The sequence below is a fragment of the Xiphias gladius genome, chromosome 9, assembly GCF_016859285.1.
Source record: "Xiphias gladius isolate SHS-SW01 ecotype Sanya breed wild chromosome 9, ASM1685928v1, whole genome shotgun sequence".
Taxonomy (NCBI): Eukaryota; Metazoa; Chordata; class Actinopteri; order Istiophoriformes; family Xiphiidae; genus Xiphias; species Xiphias gladius.
This window is the reverse complement of record NC_053408.1, coordinates 18466058-18489503: the sequence shown is the minus strand read 5'-3', so window position 1 is coordinate 18489503 and position 23446 is coordinate 18466058. Positions and strand designations below refer to the sequence as shown.

The 23446-nt window shown below is 42.1% G+C and overlaps 1 protein-coding gene across 1 annotated transcript in view; it reads right to left on the bottom strand.

Moving 5' to 3' along the window:
* Positions 1-23015, bottom strand: part of cacna1g (calcium channel, voltage-dependent, T type, alpha 1G subunit) — a 254326-nt gene extending 231311 nt beyond the window's left edge. The window contains 3 exon segments of the mRNA XM_040135842.1: positions 21761-22078; positions 22721-22805; positions 22960-23015. Coding sequence (XP_039991776.1) covers positions 21761-22071 — 311 coding nt within the window. The 5' untranslated portion in view covers positions 22072-22078; positions 22721-22805; positions 22960-23015.
* Positions 23016-23446: the final 431 nt, after the last annotated feature.

Genomic DNA, 23446 nt, shown 5'->3' with positions numbered 1-23446 from the left:
CATTAATGAAAACATCTTTGGTGTTTTCATTAATGTTTACCACTGTTGGTAATTTAGTTTGACATGTCGCATACTAACATTTGCTAATTAGCATAAAACACAGAGTACAGCTGATGCTCTAGGGAATCTAATTAAATTTAAAGGTTATAAATTTAAAGGTTATAAACAAAATTATTGAACAAATTGAAATGTTGATCTGTTGATTGAAAAAAAAAAAATTAGAGGATCACAGAGACTTGAATGTCTGCAGTGTATGGTAATCCATCCAAAATCATTAGGATTAATCCTATGTGGACTATAGGTGTCCGTACCCTATTTCATGACAATCCATCCAAAAGTTTTTGTGAACTTTCACTTAAAACCAAATGTGTTAACCTCTAGAGGTCTAGCGTCAAGGATTTGCCTAGAGGTCAAGGATCATCTAAGTCAGTAGGAGTCATTCTATGTGGACCATGAATGTCCATACAAATTTCATGGCAACAATAGTTAGAAGTAAGTGGTGGACTGACCACCCATCTTTAGAGCCTACTGCTATCGTGGCTAAGAAGGAGAAGATCAAGAGCCGATAAGGGCTATTCTGCTTCAAAAAGGACCACCACATTTATAAACCTTTCACCCATTCTGAGAAAACCAAACATCTCCTACTACTCTCCTCATCTTCCCTTCACCCCGTCCTAGCTTCCAGCACTTCTTCCCCTTGCAATCTCTCACCTCTACCTTTTCTCTTTCCCTCCATTCTTTCATTTTCTCTTCATTCCATTTCTTCCCTGCCTGGTGGTCATACTGTATCTTCCCCCTTTTCTTCCCCCCTTTTCCCTCTTCATGTCCTTGGGGTAAAGATGTACTGAATAATTCAGAACAAGGCTTGATTTATAAGTGTGCTTGTAGTGCCCAGACTTCTTAGTCTCGCTCATCAGTCTGGCAGCTCATTATGGCCAGAGAACAGCACAGCGGCCTAATCTCCAATGACACACTGCTGTTCCCAAACTGGTGTACAACTTCAACACAGTGTGTTCCAAATGCACTGGTATAAGCAGTTGTGGCTTGGCAGCGAATGACAGGCCGTGATCTGACTTTTCATATGTTATCGCAGTGAAACAGCCAGGCACAGCCCGCCTCTGGGAAATAAATATCTCACTATTGTCATGCAAAAATATCCTAACTACAGGATTGGTGATTTAAGTATTGATTGAGGTATTTCATGGTCTTGTGTAGGCTGAGAAAATGTAACCATCCAGGCTATGAACCACATCAACATGGGAGGAGGGAGTGCTACCCATTTCGCCTCCCCTGTCCACATTTTCCCAGCTGCTCTCTAGATCAGAACAAACAGTGTTCTAATCACAATCCAATTTCTTCTGAACTTCAAATAGACATGTATTACAGTCGCCATTTGATAGATTTTTTTGCCCTAGGGAACCTTCATATGAAAAAATTTGTTTTGCTGAATTGTAACTGTCTGTGCTGTATGTGAGGAGATAATAGTGATGGGAGGGAATCTTATGGTTACAACAGCTATTCGTATGAACTAATTAAATGGGTTCATTTGGATTAATTGAAGTATAGGGAAATTGAAGATTTACTCATTATACTGGGGCTTCTGCTCAACGAACCCCAAGACTCCCAGGACTCATAGAGCCACTGAGAAAACCACTGCCACCCTGATAAGAAACACTAGGTAGAATTATCTGACAATACCTGACAAGTAGAGTTGGGGGTAGATTTGAATTTGATCAAATCTGAATCCAGATTTGATTCTGAATCCTTCTCACTCTGCTTATCAAATCTGAATCCTTTCCAACCCCTCATTAAATCAGTTTACGTTTAGCTTTCAACATTAGTTAGGAACTAAAGTTTGATTTACTAAAACTCAAAGATTCATTTGAAACCTGTAATCACCTTTTGTTGGCTGAGATGTCAGAAACATGATTGTTTTGAGTGGTAGCCAAATGAATGTTCACAACCTGTAGTAACAACGTGAAAATGGATAGCTGCCACCCTTATTTTTCAGGGGCTACGTGATCCAAATATTGAATTGAATACTGAATATTCCCAATTCAGAACTATTAAGTCACTAAGCTTTAAGGAAGAGGAGAAATAGGCCTCACTACCACTTTAATTTATGTATGCTAATTTCTGGATGAAGCTAGGAGACAGTTAGTTTAGCTTAGCATGAAGATATGGATGCTGGGGGAAACAGTTAGGCTGGTTCAGTTGCTAGAATCCAGAGTTAAAAATCCACCAACAATCACCTATTAATGTGATTAATCAGCATGCTATTTGTTGTTTCATTTGTACAAAAAGTGAAAGCTAAAAACTACAAGTTTTCAGTCTTACCAACCCAGCTATCAGAACTCCAACCTACAGACTGCAGCCACATGACCTTTGAACTGTTATATCATTCCCAAGCTGTTAAGCCCTGCGGGTGTTCTGTGTGGTGAGGTAAAGTGTGTATGTATATGTGCGTGTGTATGTGTGTATAGTGGGTCAGTTCAGCAGGTCATTGTCCTAAGGTCAAAGTATCATGTTCAGTCCAGGGAGGACAGGCAGCCTGGATCAGGTTCCAGGTGTCAGAGACAACTCTTCCAAGGATAACAGACTCCCTTTACTCTCAAAGGATGATATACATGTCCAATTAGACCTGCTTTAGGGGGTCTGGGTCCTCAATAATGCATACAGTGACATCTGTAGATGGTCAGTGTTATCATTAGCTTTGCTAATACAGACAAGCTGTGAACATGATCCCAGCAAGTTCACAGCATGAAGGTACAGCCTCGCTGAAAGCTGGGAGATAAACTCTCCAACTTCCCTATTAGAGAAATGACCCATGAGCTGCTCCACTGAACCAAACCAGCCAATCAGAAATGACCTCCAGGCCCTCGAAGAAACAACACAAATGTTAAATGTATATAAACTGTTCTCTGGCAACTGTTCATCTCCGCTCTCCGTCGCCTCAACACAGTCCATCTTTTCTCTCTTCCTCAATTAAATTATTTTCCTCAAGTGCAATTAAAAAAAAAAAAAGGCTGAGCAAATGATGTTTCCCGCATGGTTGACTTTGTCATTCTCTCTCAATCTCCTTCAGAAGTTTCAATCAAAGCAAATACACTCTAGCTATGGTTGTTGAAACAATGGATGAGCAAAGAAGGAGAACTTATATAAAGTAACGGATAGATAGAGGAAAATGCCCTGAGAGACGGGTAGACACAAAGGGCCATATATCTGAGGGACAGGTGTGTATTACAGTAGGAAACAGCAGCAGTTTGCTTTAACAGTTTTTCGCAATGACAGATAGATGAAATGGAGCTCTGGGGTAGTTCAGCATGAAAGAGATTGTAAACTTAATCTTTCCTCAATCTTTCCTTCCTATAAACCTTCCAAGTATATAGAACCATGTCAGTCAAAGCAGTTTCGGTGCTTACTGACTGTTGCTCAACAACACATCTTGCCTGCTATCTTTACTGCCATCGTCTTTGCAAAAACCTCTCCAGCCTCCTCCTGTATTAGCATCAGGAATGCAGACTCAGCATGTTCATTCACTGCATGCACGCTCATGTATCTGACCTCATGTTCATGTAATAGTTTTGTATCACAGATTTAGCTTTCATGAAATTTCTGAGCGTATGAGTCTGTGCAAATTTATTCTGGAACATCACAGAGCAAAGCCACTCTGTCAAAAAAAAAAATCTGTAAAATTGCTATAAAAAATAGCTGGCATGCATCCTGGATTAAGTTGCAAAAGGCAGAGGGAAACAACATGTTTATCCGCACATGCTCATTAGCAAAGCCCAACAGAGAAGCTTTGACTGAATGAGCTTATCAGGCTGAAATGTTTGAAAGCAAGTACATGAGACTTATGAGAACTGTGGTCTCACGTCTGAGACAATGATTAATACAGAGTTTTTCCAATGATATGACAAAGAAATGTTGATGGTAGGTTTGGGAAATATAACAATATAACATGAGACTGTGATTTAGCATTTTACTGTCTCCTAGAAATTATGTTTATATTCTAATAGTTTGTAATGGCTGTCAGGGTTTTGTTCAGTGAGAACAATGTACTATGTTCTTGTACTATTATTATAATAATGCTTTCGTTGCTATGAGTAGATTTTGTATTGCAAGAGTGGCTATTGTAGGAAAATAAAATATCTTGTCAAACAACATTTTGCAGATACTGTACATTCAATAAGCAGATTTTGCGACTTGGCAGATGTATTCATTAAAAATGTTTCCTCATTATATTCATCAAAAAAGTAACTGAGGCAGCATGACCATATATGCTGTTGCAAATTTGTAGTAAATAAACGTAATTTCTAGGGGACAGCGTCGAACATTGAACTATCAGTGAAATTATATGCATTTATTTAAACAGATTACTCAGAGAAAACAGGTTATACGGTTAACCAGAGAATGTGTTTACATGCACTGTAGCAACGCAGTTACTGTACACCCGTGTGTATATGCAGCAGATTAACCAGATGTCTCCCCAACCCTGGACCTTATTTAGGCAGCATTGCTTAGTTATTTTGACCATACTAGAGAAAAAAACGCCTTTTTTGTTTGTGTGTGTGTGTGTGTGTGTGTGTGCGTGTGTGCGTGTGTCAGAGCAGACTGACAACATAGTGAAAAAAGGACAGACAGAGCCGAGCTTATCTTCACAGCGCAAATGTGTCTGAATTTAATAAATAGTCAAATGTTCAGCAGTGGAAACCAACTCATTTAGATTTCTGCAAACAACTTTTTGTTAGCTTATGTCTAGTTTTAGTCTGTCTTTGGATGGAGTTATATTAAAAGCAAGATTCCACCCACTCTGCACGCATACTTGTAAAAAGTTGATTAGAAACCTGACTTCATCCAAAGCATGTTATCAGATGTTTCTCTACATGCATAACTACGCATTATAAAGATCTAACACACTCATATAAGATAATGAGCAGGACAAGTGAACAATAACTACATTTAGATTAAGAAAGAGGAGCACAAGAGCAGAGAAGGATAAAAGCAAACAGCAAGAGCTCCCCTGTGAGCCACAGGCACACGGTTTTATTTATGAATTTAATTTGTGTTTTTCTTAAAGAGGCACTTGGCGGCCTGCCTTGACACAGAGGGGAGTTAGGACCCAGAGGAGGACAGCCAGGGAGCACGTTAAATTAGAAGCAGACTTCTTTCTCTCTCTCTTTGTCTGTCTTTCCCTCTCTCAGTGTCTCTCTCTCATTCCTAAAAGACAAAGAGAGAAGGAGGAAGCGAAGGGAGAGAGAAAAAGAGAGAGACAGAGGAGTCTGGAACTGGTTTTGTAGCCACATCTTGTAGGAAATCCTGAACAGAGCATGTTAACGAGGGACACCGACACCACAAGCGCCGAGGTTCCCCTCCCTGCACTCTGTGTGTATATACATGTGTGTGGACGTTTGTGTGTAGGTATCAGCAAAAATAATATACACCCTCAACTAGACTACATTTGTCCACTGACACACTACTGACAAACACGCGATGAAAAAACAAAGGCATACTGTACAGGCACAAACGCACAACCACACATATGACAAAGACTGGCAACTACACAATGCATAAATAAGGGTAAACACACACTCACACAGGATAACATATTGCACAAACAAATGTACAGTCCTAGCTTGTATCACATCACCAACAGACACACACACACACACACTTCTCCAGAGACCAAACAGGGTTTCCCTCTCAGTCGCCATCTGCAAACTGTGTAGTTACCCAGGGATGATTGCAAAACTCACACACACACGCGCACAGGCACACAAGCACACACACACACACACAAACATGCGCGCACACACACTCGCAACAGCGCAATGAGACCTCCCCATGTGCTTGTATATCAGGCCAGGCTATGCTGTGTTAGCCTGTGGTAATAAGAAGACTAATAAAGGCCGGATCTTACAGAATGGTACGCAAACTTGTTATAAACACACACGCACACACATACATAAACACACACACAGAGGGGATTGTAAATGGGGGAAGAGGGAGGATGATATAGTTGTGACTAAGAGAAAATATTAATCAAGACAAAAAGCAGATCTTGCTCTCTTTCTCATCCTGCACGTGGGATGCTTTGCACCCTTGGGTGGACCAAATGCATTTTTCTCCCAGAAATGATATTGTCACATTTCTCAATGTGTGGGAGCTTCAGAAAGCAATATGTGTGATGGAAGAAGAGGGTTGAACTGTTTGCATTTAGGTATCTTCTGTATCTGCGTGGGATGCAGGTTTTGTAGAGTTCGGCATATTCTATTGAGCTGTAGAGCTGTGTGAGTGTTGGTGCTAGCTGCTGGGCTTTCAAGATATATAGATATGTTTTATTACTTTGTCCAACTTTTTTTTCATTATGTCTCGCTACACAGTACAGTTACTTATCTAGCACAGCTTCATGTGAAGATCTAATGCTGAGCAGTATTCATTTAGTACAGTGCATGAAGTATAACGTGAACTCTGTATGAACTAACATATCCAACATACATTACAACATATTTAACATATGTTGAGATGATTATTTAGTTAAAAAGATATGTAGTAAGGAGTTGTTGAAATATATTTCAATATATTTTCCTATCAGATTTTGAGCTAAGCTAACTGTTCCTAAGCTAAATATGTACCAAACCTTATCCGTGTGTAAAAATTTGAAGTAGGCATTTTTTCAGGAGGCATATTGACTTTTCATAGCAGTCAAAGCAGGGGTGTCTATTTTGACAGTAAAAAATAAGTCAAATGAGAGAACATGTAATGTGAAAGAGGTCACTGGTAGTAATCGCTGGTGGTAATATTAGCATCAAATGTACTGTTGGCTTAGTTTTACCGCACTCATCAACCACATATCCGGCCACAGCGGGCGGCTGTTTTCAAACCCACTGTACACCTGCCCAACAGCAAATGGCGGGCAGACAAAGTTGGCAGCTACCTAGTAAACATAGTTAAGAATGTAGCAGCAAAACAGCCAGACATTTCCCTTTGGAGTTCTTGGAGAGCAAAGTAGAGCAAAAAGAGAGTGAATATTGGACCTACATTCATCAGGTGGCCAGAAACTCGACTCCAAATGAATGTTAAGGTTGTTCTGTGTCTGCCGGATGTATAAATAGGCAAGGCTTTCTAACACAATGTGCCATAACTCGATAAAATGTCAGTGTTGCAGCTTTAAGTATATAATAAAAATTACTTAATGCCCTTACAAAGCAATGGTTAAACTACACAGGTGTTTTCCTGTACATTGGCAAAGTAGACCTGTTCTCAGGAGTATTGGCATGTACAAATTGTGTTTTAATGACAGCTCCCTTATTTTCCTGTATTTAGGATGGGAAAGCCTACATTAAGAATTAAGTATATGGAGTTTGGTAACCTAAGCAAGCTCCTCCATATAGCCCTGTACAAGTTAACATGAAAAAAAGGTCTTTTTTCATGTTATCTACTCAGCTTTGCTGGAGTTTTCCTGTTAGGTTTTTAATTTGCAGTTTTATTATGATTACCTAATCTCTACGAGAACTTTCTCACTGCAGACAATTTCACTTGTCACAGCAGGTAAAGAACGAGGGTAACTAATAACATTAATGATGCGTCTGTTCCATTTAATGTCCCAGTAAGTCAAGCCAGTGAACCAGCACATAATCGCTGGTGGTAATATTAGCATCTTTCGGCTCAGTTTTTGGTTTTCCTGCCCTCAAATGTGGTTGTATATATATGTACGTATTATTGAATACATATGTATGTATGTGTGTGTGTATACATATATATACATACATATATACATATATATATATATATATACACACACACATATATATATATATACAAGGATGACTCCATTATCAGGTGCTAATGTACTGATCTGTGACATTTTTCTATTTGCCAGTCTAACAGATTACACATATTTCACCTGACCTTGTAACCACCTTTAAGTCTGGTATGCTCCAGGCTCATGGGACTTGATCCCATTTCCTCCTCAGCTGATTCCAGCACAGGTGTAGCTCTTACAAGGATGCAGAGCCTTGGCGCTTTCACAAAATGCTGTGATCTGATTCTGGAGCAGCCACTATCACACAGTCACCCCGGGGACATTAAGCTCTAATGGCTGCGAAACTGTAAATGTCACAGTGATTTGGGCCAAGCACCGAGGGTAGAGAGCCCAACAGTGTGTGTGTGTGTGTGTGTGTGTGTGTGTGTGTGTGTGTGTGTGTGTGTGTGTGTGTGTGTGTGTGTGTGTGTGTGTGTGTGTGTGTGTGTGTATGTCATGTCAGAGGCACTGCCTGAGAAAAACGGATCACAGTGAAAGGGCATTGAAGTGAAGCACAGTAATTACAGTATGACAAAAGTAAGTACACAGACAACACACAAACACAAACACAAACACACACACACACACACACACACACACACACACACACACACACACACACACACACACACACACACACACACACACACACAAACTTTCCCAAATATTAGTTGCACACAAGCCAACAGCATACAGCTCCATATAGCAAATACATACATGTACACTGTAGCTTTGCGGGCAAGGCCTGTGGGTCTACCCTGTAGTTATATGTACAAGGATTATTGACCGCTCATTAAGCCCTGCCAGCCGTCCTTAGTTGTTGTTGTATAAGCTTCCTTTTCTCACACAGCACATACAGTTTACCGAAACAATGGAGGCAGATTTACCACATAATAAAACAATGGGTTCTTGATTTCAGACAGAGGAAGACAAAAGCAGGCTTCTCATTTCTAGCTGGTGACCATCATTTTGCCAACTGAAATGACAACCGCCAGATTTTATCAACTGTAACGTTAGCTGTTACCGGCAGACTTTTTAATGTTTCCAGCTGACTCAGTCCTAAAATGGGAATCTCGTAAAAAGGTCTTTATTATGCACTCAATGGCTACATTCATTATATCATGCTAAAAGACTGAGGCTAACGCCTAATGTCTCAGGTATAAATTCAACATCCTCAACACTTGTGGAAGACGCTGAAAAAAAGAAACAGCATTGTTGTTGTATTGCAGTGTTGAGCTAGTTAGTCTAAGTATTTATTAGAGGTATGTTAAAGAAAAATGGGAGATCCGACTCATGTTCATTCCAACATAAAATGTTTTGGCTGCCTATCTTAAATACTCTAGCCTGGTCAAGCAAGACAGAGGTTTGCTTACACTTTTATCCCCTGTCTTGTCGGATTTGGGAAAAAGACACCACCCTCTAAACGCCATGCACAATGAAATCCAAAGCTGGAAAGGTGTCCTGTGCCTGGTTGCAATCACTGTTCAGGGAAGGGATGTAGCTAATGGTCAATTGCAATGACCAAGCACTCACTCATGCTCACACACCACATATGCTCATCGATTCATGGCACTGCTTTAAAGCCCACTGCCTCCTTCCTTCTGCAGGCCATTTCTTAATTACACACACCACAAGGGGATTAGACACAATAGCCATCCTTAATGACTGAAAACAGGAACACACGTGATTATACACACACACACACACACACACCCTCTGGTGGTCAGCCCACTGTGCAGACATGGCTGGTGAAGTTCATTGGCTTCCACTCAGCCTGTACAATATCTATGTTAACTGGAACAAACCAGGCTTACTGCACATGTTGTGCCAAATGACGCATTGAGGCTTCAGGCCCATTGCAGAATGTGAACGCTAATTGAGTGAATGACTATCATGCAATCTGCTTCTGTATGATTATGCTGTGTAATACACTGCATTGACGTTAACGGGAGAGCTTTATTAAGGCTCTGGCTGTGGGTAGAGGCAAGCAGCGGACGTATGGGAGTTGTAGATGAACAAGGCTATGGACAGGCCACACATGCACACAGATGCAGACACACACACACAGGATCTCATGTGCAGGCAGGTTGAGAGGCCAACGGACAAATCATGACTCTTATATAAGCTTCCCACCCCCAGAGGTATTTATATCCCTCGTTTGTTATCTATAATAAGACATCTCGCTCCTTCTCCAGACTCCCCAGTCCTGCTGCAGGAAAATCCTGATTAGTGTCCTGACGACTTGACAGAGAGCGATCGAGACAGAGACACAGAGAAAGAGAGGGAGGAGGAGACAAAAAAAAGTGCAGAAGGTGACAAGAAAGATGTATTTCTGTACATTTCTGCATATGTCTGAATTATTGACAATACTGGCAATTCCAAAGTGGGCTGATTAGACGCACTACATGTTTGTTCCTTAAGAAGTGTGTGTGTGTGTGTGTGTGTGTGTGTGTCTGTGTGTTGGTACTGAGATAAGGCCGGGGGTCAGGTCTGGTGTGTGTCAATGCCACCTGAGTCCCTTCCTAGTAACGTGGCCTAAAAAGGGTACTTCTGTCAGACATGGTATCCCCTGCTGTGCTGGTCACCAACTTATCAATCTGTCTGAGGACAAAAAGGGCTGGAGAGGGGGAGATGTAGTTATCACAGGAACTATGAGCAGAGGGTGGAGCAGGAATGTGTAAAAAAGGAAAAGAAAGACAGGAGAGGATGGAAACTGTAAAACCGATTCCCCTTTTTTTGTAGCCTGTTGTGAAAAAGAGAGAAGGGGCAGTGAATGAGGAAGCCAAGGAACAAATATTTCTGGAAATAGTGCATTATACAGTATAGTATTAGAAGACAGTAGTAGGTGGTGGGATAGACAGATCAGAAGAAGAGAGGGGAGAAGGAGAAGTGAAGGAGTAAGAAGAGAGGTGAGGGAGAAAGGACAGAGCGTGAGATACTGGCTATGAGATAACTCAATTCAGGTGCCCAATGAGATTTTGCTGTGTAAGAGTAAGTGTATAGCAAGCCCACCCCCCATCCTGCTCCTTCTTCTGTACCCCAACCCCCCTTCTGTTGCCATTCTGTGCAGCCAAGCTCAAGTCTTCTACAATACCCTAATGAGAAAAAGCTGGTAGGAAAATCCTGGAATCGGTCCTACATAAACCTACAGCCATCTCACGGAACAGCCCAAGGAGAGAGGGGCTGAGAAGGAAGAAAAGAAGCACAATGAAAGAGAGCAAAAATAAAAATTTGGAAACGTTATAGACTATGTGTATAGATTGTGGAGTGTATCTATCTATATGTCCATCATTATAGTTACATATCAAATGGAAACACTTATATTGTTTGTAGGAATAAACTTTAGATCCAGGCACTCTATGCTAATACATTAGTACAAAGTCTTCAGTGTTAAGCAGGTGATTAGCATTATCCAAAGCTGTAAGACTGATCTTTTCGAAATTAAAATGTATTTAATGGTCTGCATATTTATTAATATTAATAGTAGCCAACCAACTCACTTTCTATGAAAAAGTAGACGAAACGATCCTGGTGGACCAAAACACCAGAGTTGTGTTGTACAATTTGTTAGCTGACCAAAACGGGGTAGCCTCACAAAAACTTGGAAGTATGGATGCGTTCCATTTCAGTTGAGACTGTCTTGCTCTTACAGCTAACCAGCCAATCATCTAACCATCCGACCGACCAGCCAACCAGTAAACTATCCAACCGGTCAACCAGCCAACGAACCAAACAACCAACCGCCAAACCATCAACAGACCAATCATCCAACCAAACCGCCATTGCTGGAAATTAACTGCAGATGATAATGACAGAATTGTTTTGTTTTTTCATACATCTAAATCATGACGAGCCGTCTTCTGAAGCAGCAGTCATCAACTGCCGGATTTTATCTTCACTAATTGTTCTCCCTGTACAAATAATTGATTAAAAATCTGTGACAAATTTGCTGTCTGGAGACAAACGCACACACACATGACTGTGCATCTCAAACCACAGACAATATGAGAGGGGAGATACTGGAGCTGGCGGCGAAAACAAAGATTAGGGACGGGTGAGACACACACACACACACACACACACACACACACACACACACACACACACACACACACACACACACACACACACACACACACACACAGTGAAGTTATTTTTACAGTGCCGCAGATGAGTTCTTGAAGACAGCACATCTGTAAAAGTCTACACTCCATCCCTCCCTCTCGATTTCACTACCTCCTGTCATCAGACTCCTCCGCTGCTGTTCATTTCTCTTTTCCTCTAACTCTCCTCCTGTTTCCTCTGTTGGGGAGCTGGCCTGTGGTTTTTACAGGATTCACATTAATTTGTTAACTAGGCCATCACAGTCACGGGGGTGGAAGAGCACAACACATGTCTGACAAGAAAAATGAAGCAACACAACAAAAAACAAGTGTGTGAAAACATTCCAAAACACAAAGAAAACTCGGAACCTCCACAAACAGCCATTTCAAAGCTTTCACTCATTTTTACTCAGTTCTATGTCTTCCTCATAAACACACACACATGGAAAGAAGCGCACACAAAGTCATCAGTGTTTGCACACAGCCAAACACACACATACACATAGAGATAGACAGTGAGAGTGCTTCCTGCTGCTGTCTGGCGGACTACAGTGGAGGTTGCGGTTTGCCCCTGAATCACTGTGGTCGGAGTCTCACCGGGTGTGTATCAGGTTAGCCAGTCCTCCCCTGCCAACACACACACGCTCAGAGGCAGCTGCCAGGCCTTGCCCACAATCAGACTCAGTGCATATATGTGCACTTAAGTAACCTGGTTACTCAGAGAAACCAGGTTATGCAGGTAATCAGAGAATCCGTGATAGCTTTACCAGAGAACAACCGCAAACCGCAGCTTCAATCTACAGAGCACCACTGTGAATCCAAAGTACTCCGAATCATTCTGTTCTCAGTGTTTAGATTAGGCTGCTAAGGTTTGTCAGACACACTTGAAGACCTTCTGTTGATTATATGCTTTTTAGACACTTGTTTATTAGTGTCTAGGGCACTATGTTGTGTCTTTTCCTTGGATTTTCTGTTTGTGGTACTCTGTTCTTCATCTGCCTTTACATGTGGCTCTTCTACAGTAAATTCTCATTTAAAAGCCAAAATATGGCAGAGTCTCAAATATGGGACAGAGGGAATTTCCTGTAGCCTACAAAAATGAAAAACTCATTAAATTGTACACTTCCACAGGACTAATTCCATTGTTACAGCAGGAGAGCCATGTCATATTCACGACTGCACTCAATTCCTCTTTTTAACTCAAAAACTAGTTTTATTCACTAATTAATTCCAGTCTTTCCACTTTGCCTTTTTTTCCCCAGTTAATGTTTAGCTACAGTCAATGAAACTGAAGACTTCCTGCAGTTTTTTCACCAAAAAAAACTGTAAAGGTTAGACTGAAAGACCTTTAATGTGAAAATTCTGCAGAAAGAGTTCAATTTTATTCACCGAATTAATTAGAACAACAGGTTAAGTATGGAGCTTTGACTTTGTATAAACCAGGGAATAGTCTCTCAGTCCTAACATATGTACATGTATGTATACACAGTTTGATTGCTATTATCTGTGAAACTGTGTTCATTCCTGAGTGATTGCTGGTGTAATGGGGGAACTGAATGGCAGAATTGGCTGTGAAAATTCTATTCTGTGTGATTAAATCTTCTGGACAATCATTTGTGTATGATTGTCCTAAGGAAGATCTGTGTGTGGACTATATTTGATGGTCTTGTTTTTAATCATATACCCACATTAATAAATGTAACTTTTGTACTTTAACAAAGAAGTGTTTCTTGATATTTTTGGGGGGATCCATTCCCTCTCCAGACTTTCAGTTCTGTTTGCTTCAGTTTGGTGGTAAAAATCAATACATCCTTGGTGAAAACTGAATGGAGCAGTGACATATACTGTAGAAATACTACAGTGTTCCAAACAGACTTGAAGACACCACTGGTTGCAGTTTGCACCAGTAAACCTGTATTGAAATCTTTATTTTCTATACTGTCTGTTCTAGTTCCTAGAAGAGGAACCCATTAGCAACTAGTAGCAGCAATTTAAAACAGGATGCTAAATGCACCATTATTTTTGCTCAAAAAACTCATACCCTGCTGTTTCTACTGTAAAACATAATACTGTATTCCTTTCTGTGCCCCGAAAAGGGGTTTTCCCTGGAAAAACCTGCCAACCACCGGGTGTGTAGAACAGAAAATGTTAAAGCTTTAATAAACTGACTTATACAGTCCTGGTTGAAATTATTGGTACCCCTGAACGTTAAGTACAGAAGCATTAGAAATAAATGCAAGTTAACCAATTTTGAATAATCAACATATTTGAATAAAATGGCCAAGGTTAATAAATAAACTAATATTTGGTTGCAGAACCTTTGGCAACAATGACAGCCTCTCAACATTTCTTGTAGCCATCTAGAATCTTCTTGCACCTGTCTGCTGGTAGTTTCTGCTACTCTTCCATTGCTATGCGTTCAAGTTCTTTTAAGTTTGCAGGAGTTCTTTTTGCAATGGCAGATTTCAGCTCTCTCCAAAGGTTTTCTATGGGACTTAGGTCAGGACTAAATACTGGCCAGTTTAAAACAGTCCACCTTTTCCTTTTCAACCATTCTTTTGTGCTGCTGGATGTTTGCTTTGGGTCCTTGTCCTGCTGAAAGACCCAAGACCTTCACCTCAGACCTAGTTTTCTGACACTAGGCAACACATTTCGTGCTAAAATGCCTTTGTAATCTTCTGATTCCATCATTCCTTTGATACATTCAATGCCTCCAGGGCCAGAGGAAACAAAGCAGCACCACAGCATGACAGAACCTCCGCTATGTTTTACTGTAAGTAGGGTGTTCTCTTCCTTATGGGCTTCATTTCATCGCCCCTAAACAAACTGATGCTCTGCATCCCAAAAGAGCTCTACTTTGGTTTAACCTGTCCATAGAACATTATCCCAGAAAGACTGTAGCTTATGTGTTGGAGTTTTTGCAAACATTAGTCTTGTCTTTTTGTGCCATTCTTTCAACAGTGGTGTCCTCTTTGGCCTTTGCCCATCGAGCCCTACTAGGTTTAGTGTGCGGTGTATGGTACGGGCTGAAACCACCACTGCAGATTGTTCCAGGTCAGCCTGAAGCTCTTTAGATGTCTTGCCTGATGTTTTTTCCACAATCTGCATCAACCTTCGCAGACTTCTCTCACTGAGTTACTTCTTAGCACCACGTCCTGGAAGCATCTTAACAGTTTTATGACTGTGAAACTTCTTGATAACATTATGAACTGTTGAAACAGGGATTTCAAGATCTTTGGCGATTGCCTTGTAACCTTTGGAATTGTTATGTTTTTGGTAATAACATTTCTGATGGTCTCTGACAGCTCTCTCTTGTCTTCGCCATTGTGAAAAATATACTGGGAACATGTTTTTTATTTCAGTACATGAAATCTTTTTTTTGTTGTTCCGTAACTTTGGACATTTTATTAAATATTCTGATCATGCAAAATTGGTTAATTTGCATTTATTTCTGAAGATATTCTAAATTCTGTACTTAAAATTCAGAGGTGCCAATACTTTCAACCAGGACTGTATGTTGAAATATTAGTGCTGCCGCAATCAGGTGGCTGTGGCTGAAGCACTGAATTTCACACATACTGTGTAATGTATCAGGAGTTTGCCTTTGCCAGTGTTTGGATTGGGTTCAACACATTATGCTAAAAGAACCTTCACTTTCTTCAAACAACCTTGGTGCCTTTGAGTGTGTGTTGAGTGTGTATAAATATTGCAACTGATATTTGGATCGGGATATGATAAACACTCATTCATTTTCTTCAGCTGAATCCAAGAACAAAGGCTTGGTGATTAACAGCAATAAATCCCTACAGACTAACATTTTATTCTGAAAGGAAGTTTTTCCTTGCCACTGTCACCAAGTGTTTGCTGACGAGGGAATGTTGGGTCTCTGATATGGTCTATAATATTCTAAAGAGTATGGTCTAGACTTGCTCTATATGAAAAGTGCCCAGAGAATACCTCCGTTATGATTTGGCAAAATATATATAAATAATTGATTTGACTTGAATTTAACAAAGATTTTCTAGCACAATAACAAAGCCTTACACCCACGCCCACACGCCTACATGAATACCAGCCAAGTACCAACCAATACCAGTTTTTATTCTACAACTTAGTTTCCAGGAAAAATGCAAAGTGAGACAGAAGGGTCCCATTCTCTGGCTGTAATTCAACAAATGTAACAGTGAACTCAATGAAAGGTGCCATAGGATTTATATTTGTTGGACAATTTTCCTTCATGACATCACAACTTCTTAATGATTTTCTACTTTGCCCAAAATGCCTTTTGTTCAGCCCAAGAAAATATACCTCAGTATTATATATAAAAAATTAAGTTAAAGCTGCAGCAATTTTTATGTTAACAATGGATCAAATGACTACGTATAATGTGAAAGTTATCTCTCGCTGTGACAAACGAAAAAATTTTACCAAACTACCCTGCAGTTTCCCTCAGGTCTACGGAGTGTTTTAGCACCTTTCAGCTCATTGTTTTGCTTTTCTGGCCGGCAGCTTTGATGTTTTGGGTTACTCAACCAAATTCCAAGAGCATTAGGCAGCTGTTTTCAGCAAAAAAAAAAAAAAAAAAAAAAAAACACCTCTGAAAATCCCTTTACCTTAAACAGCCAGCATCAAACAACACAAAGACACAGTTGGTGATTAGCTGCTGAACATGACTGTGCATCTGGCCACTAAAGAGCAAGATATTTTCCCAGGGAGTTAGTTGAGACCAAATAGGAGCTAAAGGGAGAGTGAATATTGGGCTGATATTCATCAGGTGGCCAAAAACACAACTCCAAATAAGGGATAATGTTGTTGTTGTTGTTGTTTGCCTGTTGGCTGTGTAAATAAGCAACAAGAGTGTTTTTTGATTGATCAACAACTCACTATTTTGATTGGATAACAACTAATCAAAAGCCAGCCAAAAAGCCATAGATATAAGGCAGCCTTCTTATTGTTTAACAGTATGTAAGTTACATTAAGCATGCATGTAAACTGCCAGCTGATTCATCAGTGTCACGAGTTGTGTTTTACATAAAACACACATACTTGCTTTCAGGAATCCAAGATAAGCATATGTTATATTCACCAGTTAAATTTTAATATGACGTCGTATGCAGCTCTAAATATACAAATGAATACACACGCACACACACACACACACACACCACCACAGACGCTCATCCCTTGTGGCAAGCACTTTACATGCACATGCAAGTCACATCACATGCTCAGCGAGAAACATGAATCACAGACTGAAGTCCCCTCACAGACACACAGACACACACACAGACACACAGACACACACACACACACACACACACACACACACACACACACACACACACACACACAAACACACTAAAAAGGCCTTGAACATTTAAGTCAATGAATACTTTATCAAACATAATCTCTCAGTGCATAAGCAGCGTTCGTGTCAGCCTCCCAGTGAGTTAAAGAGAACGTAAAGATTCTGTTCCTGTAGAGAATACGGAAAATGCACTCACACACACATATAGTATGCATCCTCTAACACCAATGATAGAAGTTCTGATAGAATTGCAATGACGATCCAACTGCACGAAGTTGGAAATGTCTGAAAGTCTCCAAGGAACCGGGAGACAGGGGTGGGGGAGCAGAGGGAGAAAATATTAAAGTGAAGCTGTCGGCGGGCGCAGGCCTACTTTTTTGCTCTTGCCTCTTAAAAAATGCTCCCTGAAATCCCACTTACTACTCCATCTGAGCCCCCCCCCTCGCAGCACTCTTTTTCTATTCTTTTTTCTTCTTCTTCTACTGGTTTTGGAGGCCGTCGGAGATGGCACACACACCCCTCCTCACTCTCCAGCCAACATGAGGCTTTTAACTCCAGAGGAGGAAAAAAATCGAGGGGTCCAGGAGAAAAGAAAAGCAGTAGAGGAGGAGGAGGAGGAGAATAGGCAACAGGGAGGGCAGGAGACATTTTCTGCTGATAAAGTAAGTGTTCGCTTCGGCTTCTGTTATTTGACAGTCGCATCAGAGCAACCAGCAACAAATGTGAAAGCCTGCTTTGCTGAAATAGAGAGAGAGAGCAAAACAGAAGGAAAAAACAAATCAGTAGCATGTTTCGCCAAAATCCCTCCACTCCCTTCAGCGCAAGTGGTTTTGTGGGCCTTCCAGTGAGACTATTTCAACGTGATTACAAACACCTAGCCTGGCCAGGTGTCCTCCCTTACTGCTCTAGGCCGTGTAATCCTCTGCTTAAATCAGCGTGAGCAAAGGATACAGAGCACTGGATGAGTTCCCCAACTCCCCTCCTCCTCCGACTTGGCACAACATCCAGCTCCCCGCCTGAGAGGAGACACCTACGGGAGTCCTGGGGAAGTGTGTCTATGTGTGTGTGCTGCTTACACAACCCCACTCACTCATACACACACACATACAAAAGCTCTCACTCTTTATCATACACAGATTCTACAGGAATCATTAGCAAAACCAGCAGAGGGAATTTCACGCAGGCAATGTGCCGGGCATAACATCACTCAGAGCGTAAACCCCAGGGGTCTTCAATTAGACCCTAAATACCTCAGTGAGTATCCAGGGGTCCTAATTACTTCAGACTGTTGAAAATGGCCGCGGGCCGCCTGAGGCCAAGGGCTTACCGAGGATATGCCTGTTTAGAATAGATTCTGGTCCCGAGATCAGTCGGGTTTTCCTGTGTTGTTGGTCTCCAGCATCAGACAGAGGAAGCAGATCTGTGCATCAGAGCCGAGGCAGAGCTGGCTGCTGGTCGTGTGCTGTGGATGTATTTATAGCAGGAGAAAGAGGGCCTAGCAGGATTAATTCTCGAACCAGAGAGCAGAGAGTGAGACATGGTGTGGAGAGGCAGCAGCAGAGGAGGGCCACGGATCAAGAGAGGAAGAGTTAAAAATATAGCTAAAGATACATCTGCTTGTGGATACAATACACCAGTGTACACACTGATTCACGCAGTGGAGCGCGCGCGCACACACACACACACACACACACACACACACACACACAAGGGGGCACAGAGACAGATCGATCTCAGTAATGTTACAATGCATTACAGAAGCGCTGACCTTTTTCTAAATCGGTAGAGATACACATTAAAGGGCAAACAAGAAGACAGGGAACATCTTAATACAACCCCCACAGCCCCGGGGACGCATGTACCCACACATACAGAACAACATTCAAACACATTCACAAATTACCCAGCAGTCTTTTCAATGCTTTCAAATCCACCTTTCATTTCAAAGCAGGGGCTGTAAAACTTCACCATACATATCCGCGTCAAACCACAGATCTGCTTCATTTGAAAAGAATTAGCCGCCATCTCAAGAAAAACCTGTCAGATACAACTTCAGAGTTGCCGGGTGTCGTAAACCTAATAATCGTACAAAGACTTCTGAATTGTCCAATTTCAGAGCAAACTATCGTATATTCAAATCCAGACCATGGCGCACCCAGAACTAAGTTTCTAATGCTTCTAAATTTGTTCCAAAGGTCTGTGTTCACAGCACATCCACGGGTGATGCAATGGACTCTGCAGGTAAGCATTTAATATGCATGCTAGAACACAACTATGCATTCCACTGTGTAATCAAACAGGTCGCATGTAAAACATTTGAGTACAGTTAAACCACACCAAATGAAACTTAATGATTGACCATTAACGTATAATCAATTTCTTAAGCGAATAAGCCAAACATGACCTCTTTCCAGTTCGTCCGTTGTGAGGATTTGTTTCTTTTATTTATCTTGTATGATAGTGAATGGAATACCTTTGGTTTACGACCATGAGTTGGAGAAAGCAAGAAATTTGAAGATGTCACCTTTGACTTTAGGAAACTTCAAGGGCCATTTTTCATCTTTCTGTGAGATTTTATAGACCAAACTATTATTCCGTTAATCAGGGAAATAATTGGCAGCTGTTCCTAGCATTTTATTTATGCAAAAAAACACAAACTATGGCATGTCAGAATTATTCCACATTTAGAGGTTTTTACAGCTGTTGATCATCCATCATACAAAGGGCTAAATTATAGTACACTTACATTAATTATCATACACCTGGCAACACTGTGCAATTTAGGAGTTGTATAAGTGTATGGGCATAAATTTGTATGGATACTATTCTGTAAATTTTCAGGTAGTAGAACAACGGCAAAGTTTAATTTCTTTTCCAGATACCCTCAATCTCTGATTAGTTTAAGATTCATTAGTCAACTCCAGCAACTTCTTAACCATGCTATTGAAAGTGAGCAATCATCCATCTTACTGTCAGCGGCAATACTTCTAGTCTTAAGATAAGAGCTACTTTATCGTCACTTTATGATACCCAAATCCATCCAACCATCCCAAGTGGAATCCTTTATATATACTATAAACCTAAGAACTGACAGGATGCTGAGCTAAATGAATAATCGTCAAGCCAACAGAGTCGAATTTTTATCGAAAAGGAATGTGCCGCCCTAATGTGGGGATCCAAGTTAGGGGTCTGTGAAACAAAAATGTTTGAGAACCCCTGACTTGGATGACAGTACCAAGGATCACCTTTGCTCCCTGAGGAGCCACAGGGGACTTATGTGTCCCTGCTGCTAAAAAAGTCTATTTGTACAGTAAGACCTTTAAAGATTTGACATTTACAGACATGGAAATCAGCTGTGATCACTGGGAGACCGGGATCGAACAAAGAAGGGAAAAAAAGATAGGAGGAGGACAACAGAGGGAGATGGGGGGGTGGCATCGCGGACAACGATGGATGGAATGGATTGGGGATTGGTGGTGGGAGGGAGGAGGAGGCGTGGGGGGGTGCAGACAGGGGAGGAAGGAACAGAGGTAATCTGAATGACATTAACGCGCGCGCACACACGCACACGCGCACGCACACACACACACACACACACACACTAAGAGAAAAACACAAAGGCTGTCTAAACCTTCTGGAGTGGAGCGCTATCAGCCAAGGAGACATTCCTTTCCATAGCCCTCTCACATCCACCCACCAAGACCTCACACACACACACACACACACATGTATGTTGAGAGGAAGAAAAGAGTCTCCAGTGCCTCCTTTCTCTCCCTCTCCAGAGAACTGAATCAGTGCAGGTCTGTACACCTATGAATCAATAATACACAATAATACACTTCAGTGGCAGGAATGATTCAATAAGGTTCTGTGACTTGAATAGACTCCACCCCTCCCTTGCAATTCACCCCAAAGCAAAGTTGACTCCTGGGTAAACAGCAACTCCAGGTGTGTATCAATAAATTAATTAAAACAGGCGGGCCCTCACGGTAGGCCCAGTCATGTGAGGTCAATAGATTTTCATCACTCGCAGTCGTTACGAATAATCAATCGGAAGCAAACACCGGCTCAGAGGAATCAGAGCATGATGTGGGAACAGTGAAACCCGGAGAGTGTGGACTTGAGGGCCGGCACACACACACACACACACACACACACATGTTCTTTCAGGTGACTGAGGGTGCAGCCGCAATGGGATCAATACGCACATCTGTGCCACGCAAACACACCTCAAATCTGGTCTTTTTGTTCATATTAGGTCATGAAGCTGGTTCACTGGATACGCTCAGGTTTTATAGGAAGAAGGTAGATCAACACACACACACACACACACACACACACACACACACACAGATATATGTCAAAACCTCTATGTCTACGCAGGCTATGGGCTTACTATGTGACTCCAGGTATTGTGGTCATTCAATAACCCTCGAGGTCAACTGGAAAAGCTGCACAGCCAAGCAGGTGTTTCTTACCTGCCCACAGGTTGAAGCGCGCGCGCGTGCGCATGACCAGACTCCTATCTCATAAGTAAAAGGATATGGGTTGCAGACCATCTTGAGACACCAGCTCCGAGGCCGGGTGGTTTGTTTCAGGTAGAAGAAGACCACGGGAGCCAGGGTGGGGTAGGGCAGGCTCTCCGCGCCGCTCGCCGATGCCTCCTCCCCGCCTGTGGAGATCCCGTCGGGCGCCGGGGACGCCGGCTCCACCACTACCTCGCCGCTCTCCCCGCCTCCTGTCCCGACCCCGGACAGGTCGTTGAGCCGGATGAAGGTCCTCGGCAGAGAGGAGCGACCCTCCGAGCCCCTGGCGCCGGGGACCCCGGAGAGATTTCCCCCATCCTCGGCCATCATTCACCTCCTGCAGGCAATGGGCGACCATAAACATACGGTTAGACACAGTGAATAGAGCTGACAACCATGGAAATGCCTGAGTGTCTGCAGCACACAGAGCAGAGCTACTTATGGGAGACCAGTGATTATTAAGGAAAATATGATATGGAATGTAGGAAATATGAACATTTCAATCTGCTGATTTTTCTTTTCTTTCTTTTTTTTTTTTTTTAATCTACCAACTTTGCATATAGAGAAAAACCATCCCGCTGCAGCACATATGCTCACAATAAAATCTAAATAATGGATGGAGCAGCTGTGGTGATGGAGGGGTTATTTTAAGAAAATATGCGCACACCCCATCACCTCATTATTTTAAAGAATGAATGCGATACAAAATGATGGCTACAGTTCGACTAAGTATAGATTTTCTGTCATGAGCTGGAAAATAGAAAGAGCTCTTAGTGAGCCCCCAAAAATTCAAGAGGGGCTCGCATTCCTTTTCCTTAAAACACAAAGGCTAAATCTCTCTCTCCTCAGCAACAATAGCCTGCGATTGTTATAATTCCTCTCCAAACTTCAGCGGCATCAATCATCCGCCGACAATGCAGTCGTTTCGAAGTTATTTCTCTAAAGGAAAGCAGGAGCATCTCGCCGTTCGATTTATTACCTGTAATGGATTCGGTAGATGTGCCCAAAGCGCGCTCAGTCATCGCATGGTCACTTTTCGTCGTGGCTATAAAGTCCACACCAGCCTGAGGAAGGAAACGAAAAACAAAGAAGCCCGGTTGGTAAGAAGGAGAGACGAGGAGGGAAGAGATAAAGAGGAGAGGAGAGGAGAGGAGAGGGGAGCAGGGGCAGAGGAGGTGAAGAGGAGAGGGTCTCGTGGGTTTGGTGCGTCTGGCGGACCGTATAGTTTCCAGGTAGTGCGTTGCCGCGCGGGTCCGTCTCCACAGACACAGTGCGCCCAAGCCCCGGTCTCCGGTGTCCAAGGAGCCTCTCCAGGGGCCTCAGCAACACTCCACGCACTTCATTCCCCGTTAGGAAACAGCGAGGTGTCTACTTTTCGCGGCGCTCAGTCTTTGTTGAGATCTTAACACCGCGCACAAACTTCTCTGGGATTCCCTCCTCTTCCACAGAGCTGATGGACAAACGCCCAACGGTGAGAAATAACGAAAATCAATAGTCGCTGCCTTGCCCCGCGTCTTTCTCCGCTGGTTTCTTTAAGAATATAGTACTTTTCGTTGCATCCAAGGGAGGTTTCAAGTGCATATCCCGCATGAGTGTTTTAAAGATCCATGGAGATGCTGCTGCACATCCTCCAGCTGGACACAAACAGGCGTCAAAGAGACGGGCTTCGGTATTTTCTATATATCACAAGCAGCTTCCCTCTCCA